The sequence below is a fragment of the Haliaeetus leucocephalus genome, unplaced genomic scaffold, assembly GCF_000737465.1.
Source record: "Haliaeetus leucocephalus isolate CR32 unplaced genomic scaffold, Haliaeetus_leucocephalus-4.0 Scaffold3, whole genome shotgun sequence".
NCBI classification, from domain to species: Eukaryota; Metazoa; Chordata; class Aves; order Accipitriformes; family Accipitridae; genus Haliaeetus; species Haliaeetus leucocephalus.
In genome coordinates, this window is record NW_010972439.1 from 194,119 (window position 1) to 216,705 (window position 22,587).

At 41.9% G+C, this 22,587-nt stretch overlaps 1 protein-coding gene across 3 annotated transcripts in view; it reads right to left on the reverse strand.

The window, feature by feature from the left end:
* FHOD3 (formin homology 2 domain containing 3) overlaps positions 1-22,587 on the reverse strand; it is a 387,204-nt gene that overhangs the window by 59,129 nt on the left and 305,488 nt on the right. For 2 of the 3 annotated variants that reach the window (XM_010573877.1, XM_010573885.1), the window contains 5 exons: positions 21,011-21,145; positions 17,629-17,679; positions 12,905-13,119; positions 5,870-6,169; positions 1,222-2,111 (listed from right to left, as the gene is read on the reverse strand). In XM_010573877.1, the coding sequence (XP_010572179.1) occupies positions 1,222-2,111; positions 5,870-6,169; positions 12,905-13,119; positions 17,629-17,679; positions 21,011-21,145 (1,591 nt within the window). The remainder of the gene's footprint in view (positions 1-1,221; positions 2,112-5,869; positions 6,170-12,904; positions 13,120-17,628; positions 17,680-21,010; positions 21,146-22,587) is intronic. The other variant, XM_010573894.1, reaches the window with a different exon arrangement.

A 22,587-nucleotide genomic window follows, 5' to 3' on the forward strand; every position in this document is an offset into this window, starting at 1 on the left:
CATCTAGTTACGTACCTGTTGTTTGCTAGGTACTCGGTGAGGGGTTTGACTGTTCAAATTGCAATGTTTTCACTTGGCCAAGAAGATCAAGAATGACTATTAGAAAATTTTGAGTTAATAACCCAGACAAGTGACATGGAGAACTTTTACCATGAGACATCCAGTCTCCCCAGGTTAAGAGCAAACGATAATATATGATAAGTAATATATATAACAACTTTTGCCAGCCAAAGAGAAGTAAAATATCCAAGGTGCTGACTGGTTTTTATGTCACTACAAAACATATAGGTATACAGAGAAAACATACAAGTGATTCATTTATTTTAAGTAAGAGAGATGGACATCTTTTACTAGCATTTTAACTGGAAAAACCCATTGTTTCCCTGATACCGACTATTCTGCTTAGAACAAAAAGAGTTTATGTAGCCATGAAAAACAAATGTTCAAGCTAATAACTTTTTCAATGCTACTTCAAATTCCTACTAAATGTAACTATAAAAGACTTCTTTTGTTGCTGAGTCTAATGTTAAACAGCCATGTCACCAGCCTTTGTGAATTTATTTTATAACAATACTAAGGAAGAGGGAATCCTAGCTACAGAGGTTATTTCCTGTGCCAGCTTCTATCCTAAAATTTGGATGGCCACATTGTACAAGTTAAGGATTTAAAATAGGCCTGTTCGCCAGTATAAAACAAACCCCCAACACCCCTGCAGAGTTTAGCTGTAAACTTGGTCCAGCTGATAAATCGATCCTTCAGAGCAAAGCACACGTGTAGGCTCTCTGCAGCAGATCCAGTCTGACATTCTAACCTTTCCACACAATGACCAGGAAAATATTACCAAGTGAAGAACCGTCAAATACACAGATATGAATCATCACACCGTGACCTTTATACGAATGTAACAGAAAATATTTCAGATTTCAGTACCTAGTTTGGCACTCAGCTATGAGCAAGCTAGCGTGAAATTTGCTGGTATTCCCCACCTGAAGGGATACCCCAAAAGCGGCAGACCTGAGACAGGAGCACAGCTTGGCAGGTACACCACCCTAGGCTCATCTCCTACCTTCAGGCCATGGAATATCTTCCGTCATAGGGCAAGCTAGGAACACATCCCGTAATTTCCACTGTTTTCATATAAACAACATAAATCACCTAGATTAAGTCAGAATGAATACCAATACAATCGCAAAATAATAGCAAGCTGAATACAAGCTGTACCTTTGTGACAGGCAGTTCCTTGGATTTAGACTCAAAGAGATGCTCCAGTTTGGAAGTGTCCACCTTAATGGGTTCCAGTTTCGACCACAGGAATTCTCTGCAGCGTTTGTTGTTTTTACACTGCCACTCAAATGGCCGTACCTCGTTCCAAAACAGACGGATGGTTTTCTTCTTCTTTATAAATGCTGGCTGACCCCTGGAAACCTGGGGCGACCCTAAACCCTGAGGAGTGCTGAAGAGTGGAGGAGGAGCCAATAAATTAGCAGAGGGCGGAGGTGGAGGTGGACATCCGAACAGCGGGGGAGGCGGTGGAGGAGGCAAACCCAGAAAAGAAGGTGGAGGTGGAGGAGGGGGAACAAGGGAGTCCCCAGGACCCATATCCATGTCCAACACATCTACATCATCCTCCTCCCCCAGGTCTGTAAAATCCATGTCTTTGATTTTAAGTTCTCTAGGATTAGCCATGAGCTGATCCCAGATGTAGTCAGATTCCTTCTTTGGCTGTGCTGGTGTTTTCTCAGGGACCTGTTCACTGATTTCATCTTCAGGCACGGCTGTCCCCTTGGCCAGCTCACCGCTGTTGAATTTTTCCGCAAAGGCTTTCACGCTGCCTTGGTTGTCCAGATTTCCAATCTCCATCTTTTTGACGCTTTCATCTTTGGCCTGCTTCGTGGCCTGAAGGATAGAGATCCTACTGGCTAGGCTAGTGAGCAACTCCTCGCTTTCCTCCGTCTCCTTCTTTTCCTCCTTCGCCTCCAGCTCCTTCTCCTCTTCATCCTTGGGCTTTTTGTTATGCGCATACAACATGTCCAGCATAAACCGCTTGTTGTTGAGGATGTTGCTGCACTGCTCATTCACACCAGCATCCTGAATGGTCTGCGACCATGGACCTGCAATCACACACACACAGATGGGAAGAGTCAAGGGAAGGGAGCCAGAGCACCGAGAACACTCTTCAACCCACCGGAAAAAAATTTGGGGGACACATGCACAATTACTCTGAAACTGAGCCAACAGCAGCTTTGAAAATTTTGAAGTGAGTGACAGTGCTGATATATGGCCCAACCTTGATGGGCTGGGAGTAATTCTCAAAAAAGGAATGGGAGCAGAAAATAATCAGTGTAGCTCGGGAGGGACTAGATAACTGTCAGTATTTCAAGGTTCAGGTTTCTCCTGAAATCTGTCAGGTTTCACTTTGTACTTACTAGCCCAGCTCATTTTATACAGCGCATAAATGCTCAGAACTTTAGTGACTTGGAATGGGGCTTCACTGTCACGACAACGGCACAAAATAGGTTATTGTCGTACTTTTCACCTGGCCATAAACTGGAACCACCCCAGGAAAACTTCCTTATAAAAGAGATCTTCCCTGCCTGATGTCAAGGTCAACATGTAACTGCTTCCTCCTCCTCCTCCTCCTCCCTCCCCGCCGGCTAGAGGAGGACACCTTCCACATCTGGCTGTTCCTCACACCTCCTGGCTGGGTACCCGGCCATCTTCACAACACGGACTGTCTGAACCCCAGAGCAGGCTGCATACCCCGGGTACAGCTCTCAGGGCAACTCAGTGAGTGTAAGCATAAGCAAGATTTTTAAAGTTGTTTCTAGGAGTATGAGTACCTTTATAAAAGATTTTTGAAACTGCTGCTCATCAACCACTGTTAACCTCCCTGTAATATATGACGGCACTGAAAGCCTGATGGCCACCTTCCCACATCACGATCATTTAACATGTCACTGTAATGAAGCTTCATCTTTCTGACGACTGCTTGTCTCAACAATCATCTGCAAAATACTATGCTTGAGACAGCACCGTAAATAACAAACTATAGCAGTCAAACTGTAAAAATAAATGATGTAAGCATCTCTGACTACATTTCCCTGAATGTAATACTGCTAACCAATGTGGATAATGTGTCTAAAAATTATGGTGCTTCTTTTTCCAGTGGGCATCAGATGAAGTGATTAAACATGGACAAAGATAATTCTTCACACTTACTGTATTTCCTGTACGGGATTCCTTCTGTTCCCCATAGTCTTTACACATTTTATTAATATATTATTTATAACTCTATTTCTTAAACACATTTTATTTGGATTGCTAGCCTGCCTTCCTTTTGGCCCCTTGTGGTTAAAGTTTTTCTTTTATACCTGTCAGTTGCCCTTTCTCTTTAACTTCCCATTTTACCTTTCTTTCTCCCCTTGCGCTCCCACCTTTTTCAATACTTCAGAGTTTTAAACATCTTTTACAGCTTCCTTCTTCAGCTGACTTGCTTTCCTACCACGACACCTAGCTCTGCGCTCTGAGAAGATGTCCCCTCGGCAAGATCCACATCCAGGCCCCCACAACAACCCCCTGCCGCTTCAAAATAACACCGTGTTAAAACGTAGGACGGGTCTCACAGGACAAAGCATATGGACAGCAATGACTCTCACCTCTATTCCGATCAACCTCTAAACCACATTTTAAAATTAGTCCAGAGGTTTAACCCCAGACAAAAGAAAGACTTTTTTTCAGCAATGGATACAACCTCCAAAAGTGTCTCCTCCTACTTTCCTGCAGGAGGCTTGACTGCTTCCATTACCTGTTTCCTCAGACTTTATCCATGGGATTGCTTTCTCACCAAAATTTGTCTCTGAGGTAGTTTCACTAGACAACACCTTCCCCACACCATAGATTTTACCCAGCTGAACTCCTCCCAGAGGATTTCCCCCTACTCCCAAGCCTTTCCTTCAAAGATGTTCAAGATTGCTCCCAGGATCCCTCCTACAAATCCCACATGACCTACCCGCTCTCAGTTTCACCAGCTGGGATCCTCCAGGATTTAATCCCTTTGCAAAACTGCTCATCAAAATTCCCCCCGAGACAATCTCTGATTTGGGCTCCCCGAGTCCGCCTCCACCTGCCCTAGCTGATCCAAGGTTATTGCTGTGAAGACTCTTGCTACCTTGGTGGTCTCTTCTGCCGAAACCAGGACATCGCCTCTCCACAGGTGAAGCTTTGAAATACCATCAGGGAAACAACACTTGTGGGAAGCCAAATTCAGCAGGATGGCTAATGAAAGAGGAGCCAGGACCAATGGCTTTATTCTTTTGTCCTTAATGCATCTGGGCAGAACCAATGGGCCACCTTGTAAATGGCAAACTGCTTGTTGGGAATGTGAGAACTGCTGGAGAAAGCACTCTTGTTTTCTTTCTGAATCTCCTCACCTATTAGAGAGCAAACAACTCACTACATGAGACCTCCTACATAGCACAACCTAATAAATCTTTGGTCTACTGGTAACGTAGGTCAATTTTAAGATGTCAATTTTTTGCTAACAGGGTACATTTCTTACCTTTTAACAAAAAGTACATAAACACTTAATTAGAATGATAACAGGTTGGTAACAGACAAGATGAGGGGAAAAAACCCTGTAACCTGTTCTCCCTTACTTGCATTTGGACTATCTTGGACTATGCCACAGTGTAATGACATCCCTCATCTGTCATACCTCCTCTCCCTTTCCTACATATATATCCATCTATGTTCTTTAAGAGTACAATAGCATTCTAAGTAATTCAGTTTTGGTGCTGGTTGAAAAGAAGATAGCTCTTAAATTTAGAATCAAATTAACTTCTGCTTCCCAGAAAAAAAAAGTGATAGCGTTTAAACACGAACAGTACGTTCTGACAGTTTATCTCTGCGAGGTAATCCTTGTGATTCAGAGTTATCCCTCTTCTTTCAGGAAAGAGCAAAACTATTTCACGCTGTTAAACAATTCTTGTTTTCTTATCTAGAACTTAGAAAACTTAGGACAACACACTCCACTGTTCAGCCCTAAGAAAACTTGGGAACCAAATGCCCTAATCACATTACATTCCTTTACCTCCCTATAAAAAGGGGAAAAGAGAATCAACAGAAGTCAAAATCTGCCTTTTACTCCCTCCCTGCCTGGGCTGCATGACAAGCTCTGGTTGTCCTTATCTCTCCAGGCAGAAAACTGGTTCTTCAGGTGTTTTCCAAGCTGGGCCTTCGCAGGTGCCTGGTGGCATATCTGACCAGAACCACTGGTCACTACGGAACTGGTCTTTTCCAGACAAGGCCTATTTCATGTGCTCCTCCACACGAGCTGAAGATGGCCACAGCCCAGACCTATCTCCAGCAGCTCCTATGTATCTCTCTCTGCTTTCTGAAGCCTAACCAAGACAGGAGAACTGGAGGGAAGGGGCAAACATCCCAGCCCTCATTGCTCTTCCTCTAAAAGGATCAGAAAAGGCATCTGGAATCTCATGAGAAATCATGTCAGCACAGCCCCTCGTCTCATTGTTTTACGGGTAGAAAACCTCCCCAAAATCTCTGGGAGCTAGAGATGTAAGTCGCTGCAACACAACGATTCAGTAGTTAATATATTAATCCTAGGGGAAGCAAATGGTCTCGAATCAAAGGAATCCTCATTTCATCAAGGCCTTACTGCCCCTCAAACACAGAAACCCCATCAAAGTCTGTGGATTTCCAAGCAGAGAGTAGTCCAGAATTGGCCATGGTGAAGAAAGTCTTAGACAGGCACAGAGGGTTTGTTAGCTAATTAACATAACAACAGAGCTGCTAATTTAACATTTTTTTTTTCCACCAGAAACCCTCCATTATTGAAAAAGCTTCACTTTACCAGTTTCATTGTCACTGGTTAACTTGTCCTCTCTCTCTTCCCTCTCTAAAGTGCTGCTTGCTGAGGATATGCTGGATGCAGAGCAGTTGTCTTTTTCATTCACTTCCTCATTCTGCCTCTCTTTTTCACTGAGTATCGCACTTTCTTCTGGCTCTCTCTCTGGTCCTTGCTCCACCTCACCCTCTGGTCCCACCTCTGTAGCCTCTATTTCCTTGGGTGTCTCCGTTCCCTGCTCGGCCTCAGCCTCCTGCTCTGGTTCTGGTTCTGTCTCTGTCTCTGGTTCGGGTTCACTGGCACTCACTGGTGGAGAGAACAACGGGAGAAAGAGATTCACTTAACAATGGAGTCGTCTCAGGCTCACCCCTCTAAACGAGAGCAACGTGGAAGCTGTACAAGTGCCTTATGGAAAGAAAATAAACGGCAAAGTCCACGGCACGCTGAGCGTTGGGAGCAACGGACTGATGGATGTTGTGCGACAACAGCATTGCACGTGAGAGTGGGCTGGCAAACCCCCTCGCTTGCTGTCTGGAGCCAGCCCGCTGTTTTTATACATACTTCCACAGCTGGAGTGTTGGACTTGCATAAGGATTGGAACGAACCAGCAGAAAATGGGCATCCCACTTGAGCGTGACATGGACAACTCAGTGCCTAGACAGAGCCAGGAAGGAAGAGATCTTTTAAAAAGCAAAAAGGAGGGAGATTGTGGCTTTTGGCTGAATTTTCTTTGGGTTCTGGAAGAATTCTTTTTTCACCTGATGAGGAACACTTCAACGAAAAAATACAAATATTAGTTTTATTAACACAGTTGAATGGCACAGTCTGGAAATGGCACTGTCACACATTTGGCTGACAAAAACCATATGTTCTTTCATGCATATTTACTCCAGAATAGCCACATTAAAACTGAACAAAGTTTCCAACTGCTTGGCATATGGCACAAATTTAGTTTCCAATTGGTTGGCATATGGCATACGATGAGCTTTTTTATCGGCTGGCACACAGCAAACACTGTTGATAGTACACTCGGTTTCTTCTTCCCTGCTTTATCACTGACAGTGAAATTAATTCATTCACCTTTAGGGTTTTTAGCTATAACAGCAGATTTTCACATGCAAATATTTTCTGCGTGCTGCAAAGAAACTGAAGAGCATCCACACATATTCACATCAAGCAGCTCACAGTTTTCTGAAAACTGAAATGGCCATGCAAGAGTGATGAAAATGGGCATGCATGTTAGTTCTGCATACTTCCCAAATTCCCTCTTTACTAAATCTTGTGTTGGGTGGGCTGAACTACAATGACCAAGTCATACTCTTGTTTTTTCCCCTCTGTTAACTATTTTTCATCACAATATTGCAAAAGAGCCCTCCGGACTTGTCATGGTCTTTGGAGCACATGATATACAATGAGATTTTCTTCAAGAACTACATGAACCTTTGAAGGAAGAAAAAAGTATCACACCAGAATGCAAACCAAACATTTCAGTCCTCTAGCTAGCAAGTAAATAGATTTATCCTGAGAAAGTGTGTAAGCCAAAATAATGAAGGTCACAATGTTTTCCTAAGACTGTTTCACGTTATGTGCCTATCCTATTTTCTGAGACATCCACAACAAAGAACAATGATTTCTAATAATGCCTGTGCCTATCTTTACAATAACACATACAATTTTAAACTAGCTTTCGGTAATGCATCTTCAGTACCACACTATTCCACTTCATTTCATATAATTTACGTGTACAAAACCGCAAATGATTTTTTTGCCGCTGACCTCACTGGAGCTAAGCTTCTACAGTTTCACAATTGATTTTAAATGTGTAGTTAGTTAAATAACCAGACGTGCATATATAATACATTTATATAAAAGAAATGTATACATAATATGTTTAATATATACTCCACGCTCACTCAAACCCCTTTGTTTTAAAACACTCCCAATTAGAAGCTTACTTTTCTCCCTCTTCTACATGGACAGCATCTAAAAGTCTAATATTAGATATGTGAGCAGCTCTGCACACGCCTTGTCTCTCTAAACGTGCCTTACCTAGGACTGTACCCTGGACACTGCCTATCAGAGAATCAAAACTATGCAGAGCTGGCAAGAAGCTGGCAGACACTCTGAATCCCAGTGGTGTGTTTCTGACCACAGCTGTCAGCGTGTAGGTATAGCACAAGAACATTTTAAAGTCAAGCCAAGATTTGAATATAACCGAGATGGAAGCTTAGGAATCCTTCAGGAGTTCCTGGAACTAACATGCTACTGTAGCATGAAAGACTCTGAGCTTGCCATGCTGCAATGGTTCGTACATACAGATGTCATCAATTCATCCTTGAATAATCATAGTTTCGTATGAATTTTAGATGTTTCTTTCTAAAAACAAAAGCTGTCATGCAATAACCAAAAAGGACAACTCTAGCAGCTCAGGTGGAGGAAAAAGCTGACTAGAACATGGCCAGGACTGCTAATGCTTATGGCACTTTTGTCATCGTGAAGCTACACTGAAGATCCAACAAGATGAAGTCAGGAGAGACATAAGAAATGCTTGAGAAAATGAGAATGTTCAAAAGAATTCTGGATAATCTTCCAACAAGGAATATTCCACACATACTGGAAAGATGCAGTATCTTAGCAGAATCTAATAGATAACAAAGAGTAAAGAGCAATATACTGACACAGGCTGCTCTTTTGAGTTCAAGGAGTATCAAACCCTAAGCACTTCTAGAACAAAAGAAGGGTATGTTGACACTCATTTTGACGGTCTCTCTCTCTCTCTTTAGGGATAATCTCAAACAAGCCACCTATAACCCAAATAACTTATAAATAGTGAGCTAAGGCCATCAGCGCTTCCCTTAAAAAGCAGTTCATAAATCAAATCTGTCAGCCAACACTAGCAGGAGAACAAAGCCAGCAAGCTAGACGTGTGCCCACCGCTTTCAGTTCCATCGTATGATCTATTGTGCTGATATTGGTGAGAACTTAAGATGTTAAAAAATACAATTCTCTGTGAATGCTTGGTGGTGGCCTATTTGAAACGAGCTGGAACTTTCAGTCCCATATCTACTGGACCCATTTTCACACCAGACAAAACACTACTCTAAGCGGCAACCTTGCAGGTGGCAACGGAGTTAAATAACAGACCAGGCTCTGTCCCTTGTCTTCAGACTTCTGCTGGTGGAAAGCGCAAAGACTCAGGGAAGCAAGCATGGTCATATCAAAAAGCATCAACAGCAAAGGCGGCGTTCTTGAGACATTAAGAAGTGTGATGCCATTATAAGCAACAGATTTATATTTTTTTTTAAAAACCCAATTCTTACGCATACACAGTTCTTAAAACCTAAACTGGGATTGCCAGATTCAGTAGTAGAGGTAATCTCTTTTCCCCTGAATATGCGATTTTTCACACTTCTCTCAAGGCTTAGGTTTGTTTTTTTTCTGCCCCCTATTAAAACAAATGAGCGAGTTGAAGTCTTTAAATGAGCAGAACTTTTACTTGCAATTGGATTAATCAGGAAGACGAAAACTGAATGTGGCTTTAAGGACTAATTTTTGAGTCACATGCCCACTTCTTTTTCTGCCAGAACTTAATCTCTAAAAATGTATTATTGGAAAAAATGTGAAGACTTCTTGGAAGAATGAAATCTCCCAAAGAAGCTGTGTAACCTCATCACTAAAAGAGACGGTAGCACGGTCCCTCAATGAATGTGTAAACATTTTGTCATTTGGAGAGATGGTGTAATCTGCATCTTCTGACATTTTCAAGACTTGGTCACGTAAAGCCCTAGCAACCTGACCTGCTATGATCTGACCAGATGTTGGTGCCAGCCCTCTTTTGAGTGAGAGGGTAGAGAGGACAGCAAGATGCTCCCTTCTGAAAAACATGGCTACGAACTTATAATGCTCTACAGGGACGTGGAGGGAAACGACTTTTCTTTCAATACTCAACTCTGAATGAACTCTGAGGCGGACACAAGATGTTGTATCCTTAGTACCTGCTGATGAGACCTCAACCCTCCAGTCCTATAAGCCCTCAGAGAGAACAAACATCCCTCCAGGCCCACATCTAATCCCCTACCAGGGGAACAGATTAGGCAACTGCATTTTCACCTATTTTCTCTGCTTGGAGCTGGGAGATACATATGCTGAGTGTCTCTTGAGGATGCATACAGTAAGTCTGAAGATGGCTATATCTACCCAATCCCTCTTGCTTCAACTGTTTGGGCATCGCTTAAAGTCTTGGTGGTTATCTCCCCTCAGTTCCTCCAGCGCGGAATTCCTCTTGCTGTGAATTCAGCAGGGACTCTCTCTCTTTCTCCACTCCCACCCCACTCCTTTCTTCCCAGTCCTTGTGATGGAAAGATCACCAGTAGGGAACTGGCTCTTTCTTCATCAAGTCAGAACTAACTCTTGGGTTGGCCTCCTTTAGCACTCTCCTCAAGTGCTAAAACAGCTGCTCCTCTCAGAGAAGGGTTCATCTCCAATTCCTTTGTGGATTGACTTCAGAGATGTCTTGGTTATTGTTGCTTCTCCTTTACTGCACATGTGCACTTCATAAAATATTATCCAATGAAATTACAAAAGAGGAAGTAGCTGCTCTGAAAAAAAATATTAAGTTCCATTTCGCAGTTATGGGACTGCCTTCATTTCCTCTGAAAGCCATAGCCCAAGTTTTACAAGAGTAAGTCTTACAAGACTTGATTATTTTAGTGGAACCAATTGTTTTATATGAGAAAACACTTCAGCTCAATAAGTCCAGATTTTTATACTGGGTAACGATACTGAGACATTTCACAGCGTGGGACAAAGTTCCACAGACAAAACCCATTTCCTTCTTAAGCCCAGTAGATACTGGATGGCCAAGGGATACTTCAGCACAAACGGCATAAAATAAATCTGACTCCGAAAATCACATTGTTTTGCTAGCAGAGGAACACACTTCCCGTTTGACTTCAGGTTTTGAATTCTGCAGGTGAATATCACGCATCCGCTAACATCATACTTGTAGAGTCTTTGGAGGGTCCCGTGCACAGACCCGAGGAATTGTTTTTCTTCTGCAGTTTCATCCTTGCTTGGGAAGACGGTGACCTCCATGCTCAAAGCAACTGCTTGGGGTGCAAGTAATCTGGGTTCTGTCCACGGCTCTATTTCAGCTTTCCTACAACCGGCTTAAGCAAGTTAATGCCTCAGCTTCCCTGTCTCTTAAGTGGGATTCATACCATTTCCTAAGGGCAGTAAAAGCTGAGATTTTAATTCATTATGGAGCATAAGGAACTCAGGTAATAGTCTAGAGACCACGGCACAGGATCTGTAAATAAGCCCTGCCAGCTGCTGGCTGATGTCCAACAATCTGGCCACCTCCAGGCAAGAGAGCCTGCCCTGCCCACACGCTCATTACTTCGAACGACCTTCCCAATGTTTTTGGTAGGCCTGGAACAGCAGTCCTTCCTCATGCACAGCTCCCGCTGAAGGACGCAGATTTCAGGCCCCTGTTCTGGTGCTGTCCTGGCCATCTACCTGCAGCTGCCCTTGGCCGGGGGCTTATCCTGCCCCGTCCATACGTTCTCTCCTTGCGGTCCATTTGCCAGGCTTCCAGGTGCTGCCCTCTGATGCCTACTGATGCTGCCAGGAGTTTTAGTAGAGATGTCCTGCCTACCCACGTGTTGATAGCTTTGCCATATTCTGGCTGCCTGAAGTTGCCCTGTACACCTGCTCTAAATGTATTCTCCAAATGGATTGCGCTGCTGCATTTCATGCCGCAATTTTTTTTGAATGCTTCCAGGAGAAGTATGTTAAAATAATCACCATAAAAGAGATACTTGCTCCCTACCCAGCTCTGAAATCCTAATGGTGGAAAAATCCAGCTTATGTGCTCTAAAAGCAATATTGCACTCAAAAAAAAAAAAGGGGCATCTGGATGTTTCTGAATATCAGTGTTACAGGAAAATACCCATGTTTTTTAAGTTCAAATGATTCCACTGAGACTTTTAAGGTGCCAGACAAGAAAACTGGGAATATAATTGGGGAAATATATAAACCTAAATTAAATAAACTTCACCTACTTAGTACGGTGAGGATAAACATAGGCAACATTCAGTATTTGTAACTTTTTTCTTAAATTGCCTTGCTTTATAGCATGCTACCAGCCATAACACTCAATAAAACCAAGCAGTGCAAGTTACAAATGCATTAATCACCAATAGCACGTAGCAGGAAATCAAATAAAATAAAAATGAATGATGGCGATAATTCACCCTCAACATGCATTCTAGCTCCTAATGTTAATGCAACATCATGTGGCGCAAATACAAATCTGTATGGTGGGTGTTTTTTTGAGGACTGAAGGAGGGGTACATGATGCAAGTGGCAGAATGACGTGCACACACAAAAAATATTGCTCTCTACACCAATAAATTACATGACAGCAAACCAACCGTGCAAACACTAATTATACTTTCCTTTTTACTAATTGTCTGTGGTCTCTTTTAAGTCCTTTACTACTTGTGCTACAATTTTAAGAGTTTTTGGTGGTGTTAAAAATAACCAACACACCCTCCCTGCCTTCAATTCAAGACCTTTTCTGTTTGTCCCATTCAGCCTGTGCTCTGCTGGAAGGTTATTATAGTCTTGGCATTCATCTGTTGCATTTCTTTCAGAGAATCCACATAAGCAAAATCTGTTGGCAGGAATATTGTTGGTTTAGTATTCAGTAACTTCTAATATACAAGGAACATGATGCTAAAATTAAGACCCTCTGTATGCTGTATTTTCCAATTATTCCATTCTAATAGCAACAGACAACGATAATATAAATCATAGCAACAATTAGGAGTGTATTCTTTGCTTGAATAGACTAGACGACATCCAAATCTATGCAAAAAAAGAGGAAATTTAGGAAGACAGTATGAAACACTATAATAAGACCCTTTACTTTGGCACCTCAGAGGTTATATTCTTGCACTCATGCATCAAAAATCACTGTTAGCCAAGAGAAACTGTGATAAAACCACCGCTCTTTCCCCTGCCCTCCTTTTCACTTACCTTCTGAGGGCTGAGGGGTCCCACAAGGGGTGGAAGGGGTCTTCAGCTCTTCCTGGGACTCTACGGATGCTGGGCTGATGCACTTGGGTACAGGTGAGGATGGGGCTGAAGGAGATCTCAGGTTCAAGGACAGCTCACTTCTCCCTCGGCTTACGCTCCGACTCTTCAGCTCCTTCTCATACTCCTCCGCTGCCAACCTCTCCAAGTATTTGTATCTGAAAGTTAAATTCCAGAGGGTTTCCGTAAAGAAAAAGAAGTCTGTGGCTGATGCTTGTTTATGGATGAAACACCTGCAGAGAACGAGCTGACTTCCTGACACAAGGGGTACAGCACTAAACTGCCTGCCTCCTCAATCTGCCAAAAAACGCACACCAAAGCAAAGACTATTGCCCTGAAAAACATTAAATTGCTCATGACAAAACAAAAGCAAAACCCAGCAGAGTTAAAGAGTCTTTAGACAGAGTATTGTGTCTGCATAGTCCTTCTCCTTTTGGAAGCGTTTGTCTGTCCTCCTTTTCACCCTCCTCCTTCACCTCCTCCTCCTCCTCCCAGCCCTCCCTCTCCCAAAACTAAAAGGGGGGGGGGAAAAAAAAAAAAAAAAAAAGGAAAAAAAAAAAACCCTAGCAAAAAAGCCTCCAAAGCCAGAGCCCCTTAATACTGATGCAAATAGCCAAAGTCTGAGACTTGCTGCAAGGAGAGAAAAATGGTTCAGTGCAGCAGACAAAAACAGATCTCCCTGAAAATAATACCAATAATAAATGTTTGGATTGACTATCTAAAGTCTCTGAACCTGCTTCTATTTGCTCTGAGAGCAATGCACTGGAATTCACTTTGTTCTCTCCAGAGTCTACAATGGAAAGTTTTCTTTTTTTTATTCTAAAAAATTTCTCTGCCGGACTCAGACATCCAATAGCTTGGACCTGACGTCACATGTAGTTTATTCATCAAAGTCACTTTAAAAGAACAAAGATACATCTGTTTTGCATTTTAGGCAGGCAGAACTCACTAACTGTTTATTAAGACCAGCTACCAATCATATTCTTCATAGTGTGCTTTATACATTTCGACCAAAATAACTCTGAAATATGTGCCTCTTCCAGATGTCTGCTAATTTTATCCACCATTATTTGCTAAGGAATAAATTCATGAATACAGCTGGATCGGGCTTTAGACTGTTTGTCTTACCCACAAGTGAACTGTTAAACAGGTTAATCAAGACTACTGCTTATGTCCGTGAAACGCTGTGGTCATCCTCCTCTAACCCACCACTGTAAACACTTCGTAAGAGGGAACACCTCTCCTCCCCCCTTCTGCTCCACTGACAGCCTGAATTAGTGTATGAGGGCGCATTAAAAGCAGGCGGTGTAAAGAAGCCAGCCATATGTGGTAACAAACATGCTTAGTACATATGGTAGCCACACACGCATGCACTTCTGCAAACATTCGTATCAAGCATAGAAACGTGTCTTTGAAGAGCAGTCCTTGTGTTTTCAGAGGCAATTTGCTTTATTGCAAACAGCAATAATGAAGAACAAACTCATTTTCTTTTATTCCTCCAGAGGTATGCACAGGCTTTGAACAAATGCTGCAAGAAAAAGAACCCCTACAGACTCTGGATGAAAATATAACAAGCCACATACTTGTATGGTTATAAAATAGGAACTGTTTACAGTTCTAACATGAAGCCAATTCTCGAGAATCATTTTTGCCTTTTCAATAGAGGAGAAAGCCTTTCGCTGGCATTAGCATAGTGTTTTGTTACAGTTCACGAAGCCAGTCTTTCTTTTAACGTCGGTCACTTACATACTGTGCCCTCCGCCTCCTCACAAGTGGAGCAGACGGGATTTCAGACTCATAAAGAACCATTCAAATCGACCACTTCGCTCAAACAGGTACAGCCCAGCTGGCTGCCGCTGAGGAGGGTTCTGCAGTTTGCCAACGACTACAACAAAGATCTGGATGGATCCTTCTATAACGGGGGGAGCTACAAGGTTTTATTGTCCTCAGCTCTTTTTCAGCTGCTTTAACTTTTTAGCTTCTGTAGCTGCGCGCTGCGCAGCCAACCAGCAAAGCAGAGGACTATCATCAGGATGCGCCTTCTCAAAACGGATCTGGTCATTATACTGAAAGAAAAAAAGGGAACCAGAACAGCAACTCTCACGGCAGCACATCGGCATAACTAGTTATCAAATGGGAAGCCTAATAAGCAGATATACGAGATGAATAAAACCATTCAAGAGTCAGTTATTAACACTTCACACTTGATAAATGACATTTATTTAGGTTATTTTTTGTTTCTGCCCAGTGTCTTAATAACAAATGAATGCCAGCATCAAATACACAAGGTCTCATGAAGACCAAAATCTGAAGGAGTTGAAAGGATGAGCTACCATACCTCTGCTGCAATTAGTTCCTCCACTACAGGACTGACACATTGCGTCTCTATATACTGCCATATTCCTTTAAATCATGGAAACCTGCAGACGACATCGTGCCTAGGTATACCTCATGAACGTGACATTCCACTTACCATCTTTGAGTAGATGAAAATATCATTGCAAGTTCTCTAGGTCTCTGAGCAATGCCCTGAGGGTGACTTAAAATCTTTGTGTACCAACAAAGTCACGGGGTGGAGAGCATTTGAGCTGTATATCACACAAGAGAGGGCTTGGGAGCTCACCTTTCTTGGGTTTATTTTTAAATTGCCATTGGAAAACCCCCAACCAAGCAAAGTAAAAAAGGCCTCAAAACATCAAACAGCAAGAACACGTGAAACGAACGGTGCTGAGTTACACTCAGACCCCTTGAAACTGCAGGAATCTTTCTCCCTCACACCGAGGCCACCCCAGAGCCACTGGAAAAGCGAGTACCTGTACTGCGGAGCTGCAGGCTGACACGATAGTACACAGAATGCTCCAAAGAGCTGGCAGAATTTAGACAAACCAGGGCTTTTAATGGAGCCTTTATTATGTGCTCAATATTACCTCCTTCTACTTTTCCAAACCGGTACAGAGGAAATGTATGACCCAGACTTTAACTAAGATTTTAGCACCTTGGCTATAGCATTTTCTTACAGTCTATGCGTTCTCTTAAAACAAGTCAACATGCAACTTGCTATGGGAAATGAAACTTCATTTGTGCAAAGGTGTTTGTTAAAAAAATAGTTACAGAAGGCCAATGTAATGGACCACTGGTACAAGACTTCACTTGCAGAATTTTTCTCCGATATTTATGTGCTGTCAAAGCAAACATGTGTCTTTCCTCTTTATGAGGAAAAACGGATAGTTTAACATTTCAGTTCAAAAGAGCCCTAAGGATAAAGACATGTTCCTAATGACCAGTGAAACTGTCTCAGACTGCACAGGAGCGGTGCCCTGCTGGTGAACACTTCCCCCAAAATACTCCAGTTTACTTGGCATGTTCCCTTACAACTTCAAAGTGCTGGAGAGCTCGCTTCTAATTTGTTTCAAATCTTGCTGACGAGCACGCTTGCTGTAAAAGGTTTTACTCAGCTAAGGTCAATGTATGATGCCTATGTGCTCTGACGCATTTCATTTCAGAAAATGCTTTAAACTGTTTGTAATTGTTTTGGCTGGAAGCACAAAGGAAAGCCCATCCACCTTTTCTTACTCTTAGAAATGTCAAAATAATTTTTTAACATTAGCTACTTCAGTCACAATAGATCAGACTTCAGTCTGCAGAAACGAACTGCCTGCTGTATGACAATTTTGTGGAAAAAAAACCCCAAACCCCAAAACAAAACGCAGCAATGCAATGATTTCTGAGATGGCTGCTCTCATACTTTGATAATGTAATTCCAGTTCTTAACAATCCAAAAGTATCTCCAGAGAGTAACCTCTAGAGGACCATAAAAGCAGAACTGAAGCAATCTGGGCAATTTTTCATCTACTATTTCTTCAGTAACATGCATATTTTCCAGGTAAAAACAAGAGCTCCCTCCCTCCAGGGTGTAATTACTAGTGGAGGTAGAGATGAAGCTACTGAAAGGCAAAGGTCTTTAGTCGACTATTCCTTGAAAAATGTGCTTTCATAAGCACATAGCTCCCAGCCTAGCCCAGAGTTTCCAAACTATTTAACTGAATTAAAAAAGAAGAAAAAAACCCCCAACCCCCCAGCCTCTTTAAATAAGTGATTTAAATAAAAAGAAAACAATGCCCCAATGATAAACGCTGCTAAGCTTTGTAATGTACTCGCTGATGTTTAGAGAGATTGGCAAACAAAACTTGGCTCCGAAAGATAAAAATATGCTGGGATTGGGTCAGAACCATTTCCATCAGCCTGTGACTGCAGTTTTGCAATGCTTGTGACCCCAATTTCCTTTATCCTCAGTTGCCTTTTCTGACCCTCCAGAAAGCTTGGGACCCCCTCGGTGAGAAAGACAGGCTTATTCAATTTATAACTACACTAAATTTGGGCAAATTTCTGAGGCAAGTGGAGTAAGCTTATTTCCCACACAAATAGATAAAAGATAGATCATCAATCATTCTTAAGCATTCCAGTCCCACTGCTCTTCATTTATTGCTGTGCTTACAGCTGGACTTCATTCTCCTCTTTAACGAAACAACCGCTTGCTTACAGAAGTCTTTTGGAATAAGCGTGTTCTGTGCATGCAGAGTTAAAAATGTAAATACACACAGCTCCACAGTAAAGAATATAGGAAGTGCAAACAACGAAAGGGAAGGATGGATGCATTATATACAAACCTCTCTTCTCTTGCTTGTCTTAGTTCTTCTCTTTTGTCTAAATAATCTCGGCTAAAAAGAGAATTGCAGTAAATTGCAGAGGAAACCAGAACAATAAGGTAAGTAACAGAAGTATAAGTGCAGTAGGAGTAACTGAGAGCAGTACAAACAAGCTGATCAGAGACAACGAAGGCTGTTGCCGACAAAAATTAGTTTGGTTTCGTAAAAAAGGCAGGAAAGTGCGTGTGTACGCTTACCCATGCATACACCACAGGTACGCGTACATCAAATACGTAGTTCGAAAGGTCATTACAAGTAATTACAAGAAACACCCGAAAAGTGAAGAACTTGAAGCACATTTTGAAACCTGGTATCTGAAATTAGATACAATGAACCGGACTCATCCATAATGAGCAGGCAAATTATTGGCCATTAAATCATTCCTCATTTGCTCCACGTAGAACGCCCCGAAGCAGTGACTGCGGCACCTGGCAGGCTAGATGAGGGCAGGGAGCATACCCCATCAGCCCTCTTTCTAATATACCTTTCCTCAGCGTGTTTTAGTTGCCATGGCTGGAAATGGGACAGCGGACTGGCATTACCGAGTAGGACAACTCTTTGTTCTTACAAGGCGCGTGCAGGATCATCAGACAGGGAACAACCTTTCACTGCTTTATTTTTCACCCTCAGTTTTAGATACAAACCCTTCCCGGTCTCTGCTGCCCCTCCCGCAGCTCCTCAAGTAACTCTCACATTTAGCTTTTGCCAAGTCAACTTTGCCGGATGCCCGAGCGCTGTGATTTCAGGCAGGGCTGTCACATCCACAAATGTGGATGCAAATTTAACTCGGAGCACAGCAGAACCCAGTGAATGTCCAGCCTGCCTCAATGTCGCAGCAAGATAGTTCCTTACAATACATTTTTAATATGTTGTTGAATCTGGTGGACAAAACTTTCATCTTATGTGTTAGATTCTTCCACGTCATAACCTGTGACTACCAGAAAGATTTTCAGAACTACTCCATTTATGAATAAACCACTATTTTTTCTCTTTATATTATGTCATCAAATGAATTACTGGTAACCTACTACGCCAATAGCTATCAAATACCTACTTGCAAGTGCTCTTCAAAAGTCCATTAACAGGGAACACACATTACTGGTTCAGGCTATCTCCACATCCTTTGAATCCCTGAACTGGTTATACTTTTATCATATTTTCAGAGTATTCTTTGGAATTACAATAGCTATGGGAATAACTCCAAGGGAAAAAAAAATCTAGGGATTTTTCAGCAGGCAAATTTTAACATTTCTCATTCCCCTCTAACAACTTTCACCCTTCCCTACAGCTGAAGAATAACCCTTGTATTTTAGGACATATTGTTCTATATACGCAACGGGTACAACAGTCCTTCTACTGAGAAAAGTGTTCATTATCTAAAGCATTCCTTTTGCTAGCAATAGCTTATGAAGCTTTTTAACACCTCTCCTAAAACCAAGCTCTTTCACAACTGGTGATGCTCTCCTTTAAATTATCCTCGATTTGTCAATAATGGTGCCAGAACCTAGTGCAATGTTCTCGAGGCAGAGTTGGAAAGAATGAGATAACAAATGAGTCATGATGGTAAATCCAGTACTGCTCACGAGTTTAAAGGCTGTGAATTGCAAGTGCTATTTTTAATCAAAAATACATCTTCAGAGACTGGGTTTCTAGCCAGACTGATGATATGATAATGTAATCCCAAGAACTCTTATGAAACTGTCCATGACTGTTTGCTGTGGCTTTGTCCTCCTCCTGCCAGACTGTTTAATCAACTGTGGGATGTTGTCTGTCTGCAAAGTTTGGTGGCTTTGGAGACCCTCTGCTCAAACACAAGTTATAACTTTTGGGTGACCAGGGAACTCAAATCTAGAATTCGAAAACACTGGGCATTGAAAAATTGTCATCTTAAATTTGCAACACAGTCATGACGTTTAGTTAACTAGTATCTGACTCTGAGCAATGGGATGAAGATGAATATTTAAAAAAATTTGTTTTTCTGACTTTAAGGAAGCTCTTTTAGTGACAGAACAACTACTGCAGCCAACCTCTAGTGAAATGTGCAGATCTGTTATTCAAACAGGTCAAGCTGCCAAATGTCCTGGTGGCTTTTTTGGTCTGGGAGTTTCCTTTCTGAAAGATCATGTTGGCTGTCCATGGCAGCCTGCTGCAGCCTGATGATACCACTTAGAGGGAGAGTTTTTGGAAGAGGCTTGAAGACTGAGACCTGATTGTTTCTGTTTCAGGAGAACTTGGGCAGCTGTTGGCTGCCAAAGATCCTATTATGGTGCTCTTCCACCTTCCCTCCACCTCTCATTTTCTTCTAAACTAGCTATCTTCTGGAGCCAGGAGAGTATCTCCTCCAACCAACCAACCAACCACTACTAAGTTACTCCTCTTTCCAAAATCACTGTGACACAGGCCATTTCCACTTCTTACTAAAGAGATGATTACAGTGAAAACAATCCTGCATACTAATAAACAAGCTCACAGGAAGCCCAGTGCCATCTTTTCCATAAATATCAACTCTAAGGCTATTTATCCTACCATTCTTAAGATTACTACATTATGTCTTCTAACTACTAAACATATGGTTACTTTTCACTCCTGTTTATGAGGAAACAAATTGGTTTCTTAGCGTACACTCTCCAGACAGTAGGCAAACCACTTCAGGTATAGGCACCTTATCTATCCTAAGCCCACTGCAGTCTTTGCTAATGCCTGTGCCGGGATTTCCAGGCATGGATTTAACAGGGGGGAGAGGACTTGCCTCTTACTATTCGCAGGCAGCACAGCCTGGGATCCCAGCGCACACCGCATGGTCTCAGATGTGAAAATGGAGAGGTCTGTATTCAGCTGGGGCCTTTGGCCCCGGTTTGAGCAATAACTTTGATAATTATTTTCTGTCAGTTGCCGTTTCCAGGAGGAAGACACGCATGTTCAGAAAAGCAGGAAAAAGTGCAGTTTAAAAACACTACCACTTTTACTTTGCAGAACATAAAAGCAAAAAGATATCTCATTGCTGTCCCTTCCTCCCATCGTTTCATCCTCAAACCCTATGCCTCACTGAGATTATACTTTGAGAAGGAGTACATTAGCTAATAAAACCTGGCCTCTGCAGATATCCAGTCAGTATAACTGGCAAATACATAGCTATCTGAAAAAAATTGCTGGTTTATTAAATGCCAAAATTCATCTCGATGTGTTTAATAGATCAGTCCTCAAGATACTTAAGAGCAAGAAAGGTACCTAACGAGACACACAAACTCTCCATCAATTCAACTATTCTGCAACTCAATGTCTCAATGATTTACAGACCCATCACGCATTAAAGCAACAGACTGAAAGCAAAATTGGCTCCTACTTGAATTTGTTTCTTTCTTCACGTTCTATCCTTTGCAACCTTTCTTCTCTCTCCTGACGTCGTCTTTCTCTTTCTGCTGCCAAGGACTCCTGGTGCTGCCGAAAAGATGATGTAAGGAGACCACCCAAAGCTGGCCTGCAGAGAAGGAAGATCAGATTTCTCAGTGTCACTTTTATTGATTATACTGGCAAAAAATAAGGAGCAATCATCCAGCAAGTAACATAATCCCAACCAGCAGAATGACATGGCAATATTTATGTATGGATGCTTCAAAGCACTGGCTAAGTATCTTCTTGCTAAATTGATTTTAGATACTGTGATGAGTTTAAGAACGACAGACAGGGTAGGCTTCTTAAATTGCCAAATTTCTGAAGCACAAATAAAGTACGTGTAAGAATTCTTCAGTCTGTTTCAACTGCAATATTGTCTAAATATTTTATTTTTTTTTACTGTATAATCCCGTTGACTGAAAAGCTGAATCCTGTGCTGAATTTTTGAAATTTTAAAGAAAAAAAAAAAGCTGGAATATTTTTTCAGCATTTCCAAACATGTTATGCAATGATGTTAAGAACAGATGTGTCACAAACACCTGAGAAACCTGTATACAGAAAAACAAAAGTAAAAGAAGATGTAAGAACTGCCTTTCAGAATTTGAATGCTCTCTCAAGTAGGGGCGTATTTTTCCTTTATACATTAACAAATTCTGTTATCATGATTTCCTCGCTGCACGTGCTGCAAGAGCAAAACGAATCACATATGTGAACATCAATAAAATACACAGGGACAGCACAGCTAGTTATAATAATCACTAAGTGGCATCAAAATTGCTATTAAAAAAATCAGAGGAAATGGGGCTGAAGGTGAACAGATCACCCATTTTCCTCTCCTTGCCCAGGGCAGGATTTAGTCTTCTTAAACCATTCTTGAAAACTGTGTGTCTGACCTGCCTTAAAAATCCTTAATGATGGATGTACCACACCCATCTATTTCAGTGCTTAATTATGTCTGCCAGCAAGAAAGGCTTCTCTGCCATCTAGCTTAAATTGCCTTTTTTTTTTTTTTTTGCCATTTAGACCAATTTGTTCCTGTTCTGTCCACAGTGAACAAAAAGAACAGTTTGCTACCACCTGCTTCATGGCTAAGCAAGAATTAGTCCGAAAGGGGACTTTGCAGTCCTCTGACCATAACTATGAACTGGATGCTGCACGGTAGGTTACCATAATGAAGGAGGCTCAATGTCACCACAAGCTATGTGTATCAAACTTCCAGCTGTTGTTCAGGAGGCTGTTAAGACGCACGAGATAAGGTGGTAAATGCCCACCCAAAACCGTAGGACTTTTTCATCACAAATGGCAGCCTCTATAGTAATGACTTCTCAAACATAGAAGTGATCTTTTCTTTGAGATGCAATAGCTTCAAGTAGCAAATACACTTTAAAAGCTACATCTATATACACTTATAGTTTGGTTTCGACACAGATTTTTAATTTTTTTCACTGCAAATACTACTTTGGCTAGGAGAGTGGTTCCTCTCGCACATCTTTCCCCCCAGACGGTGGTACTGGTACCACCAACCTC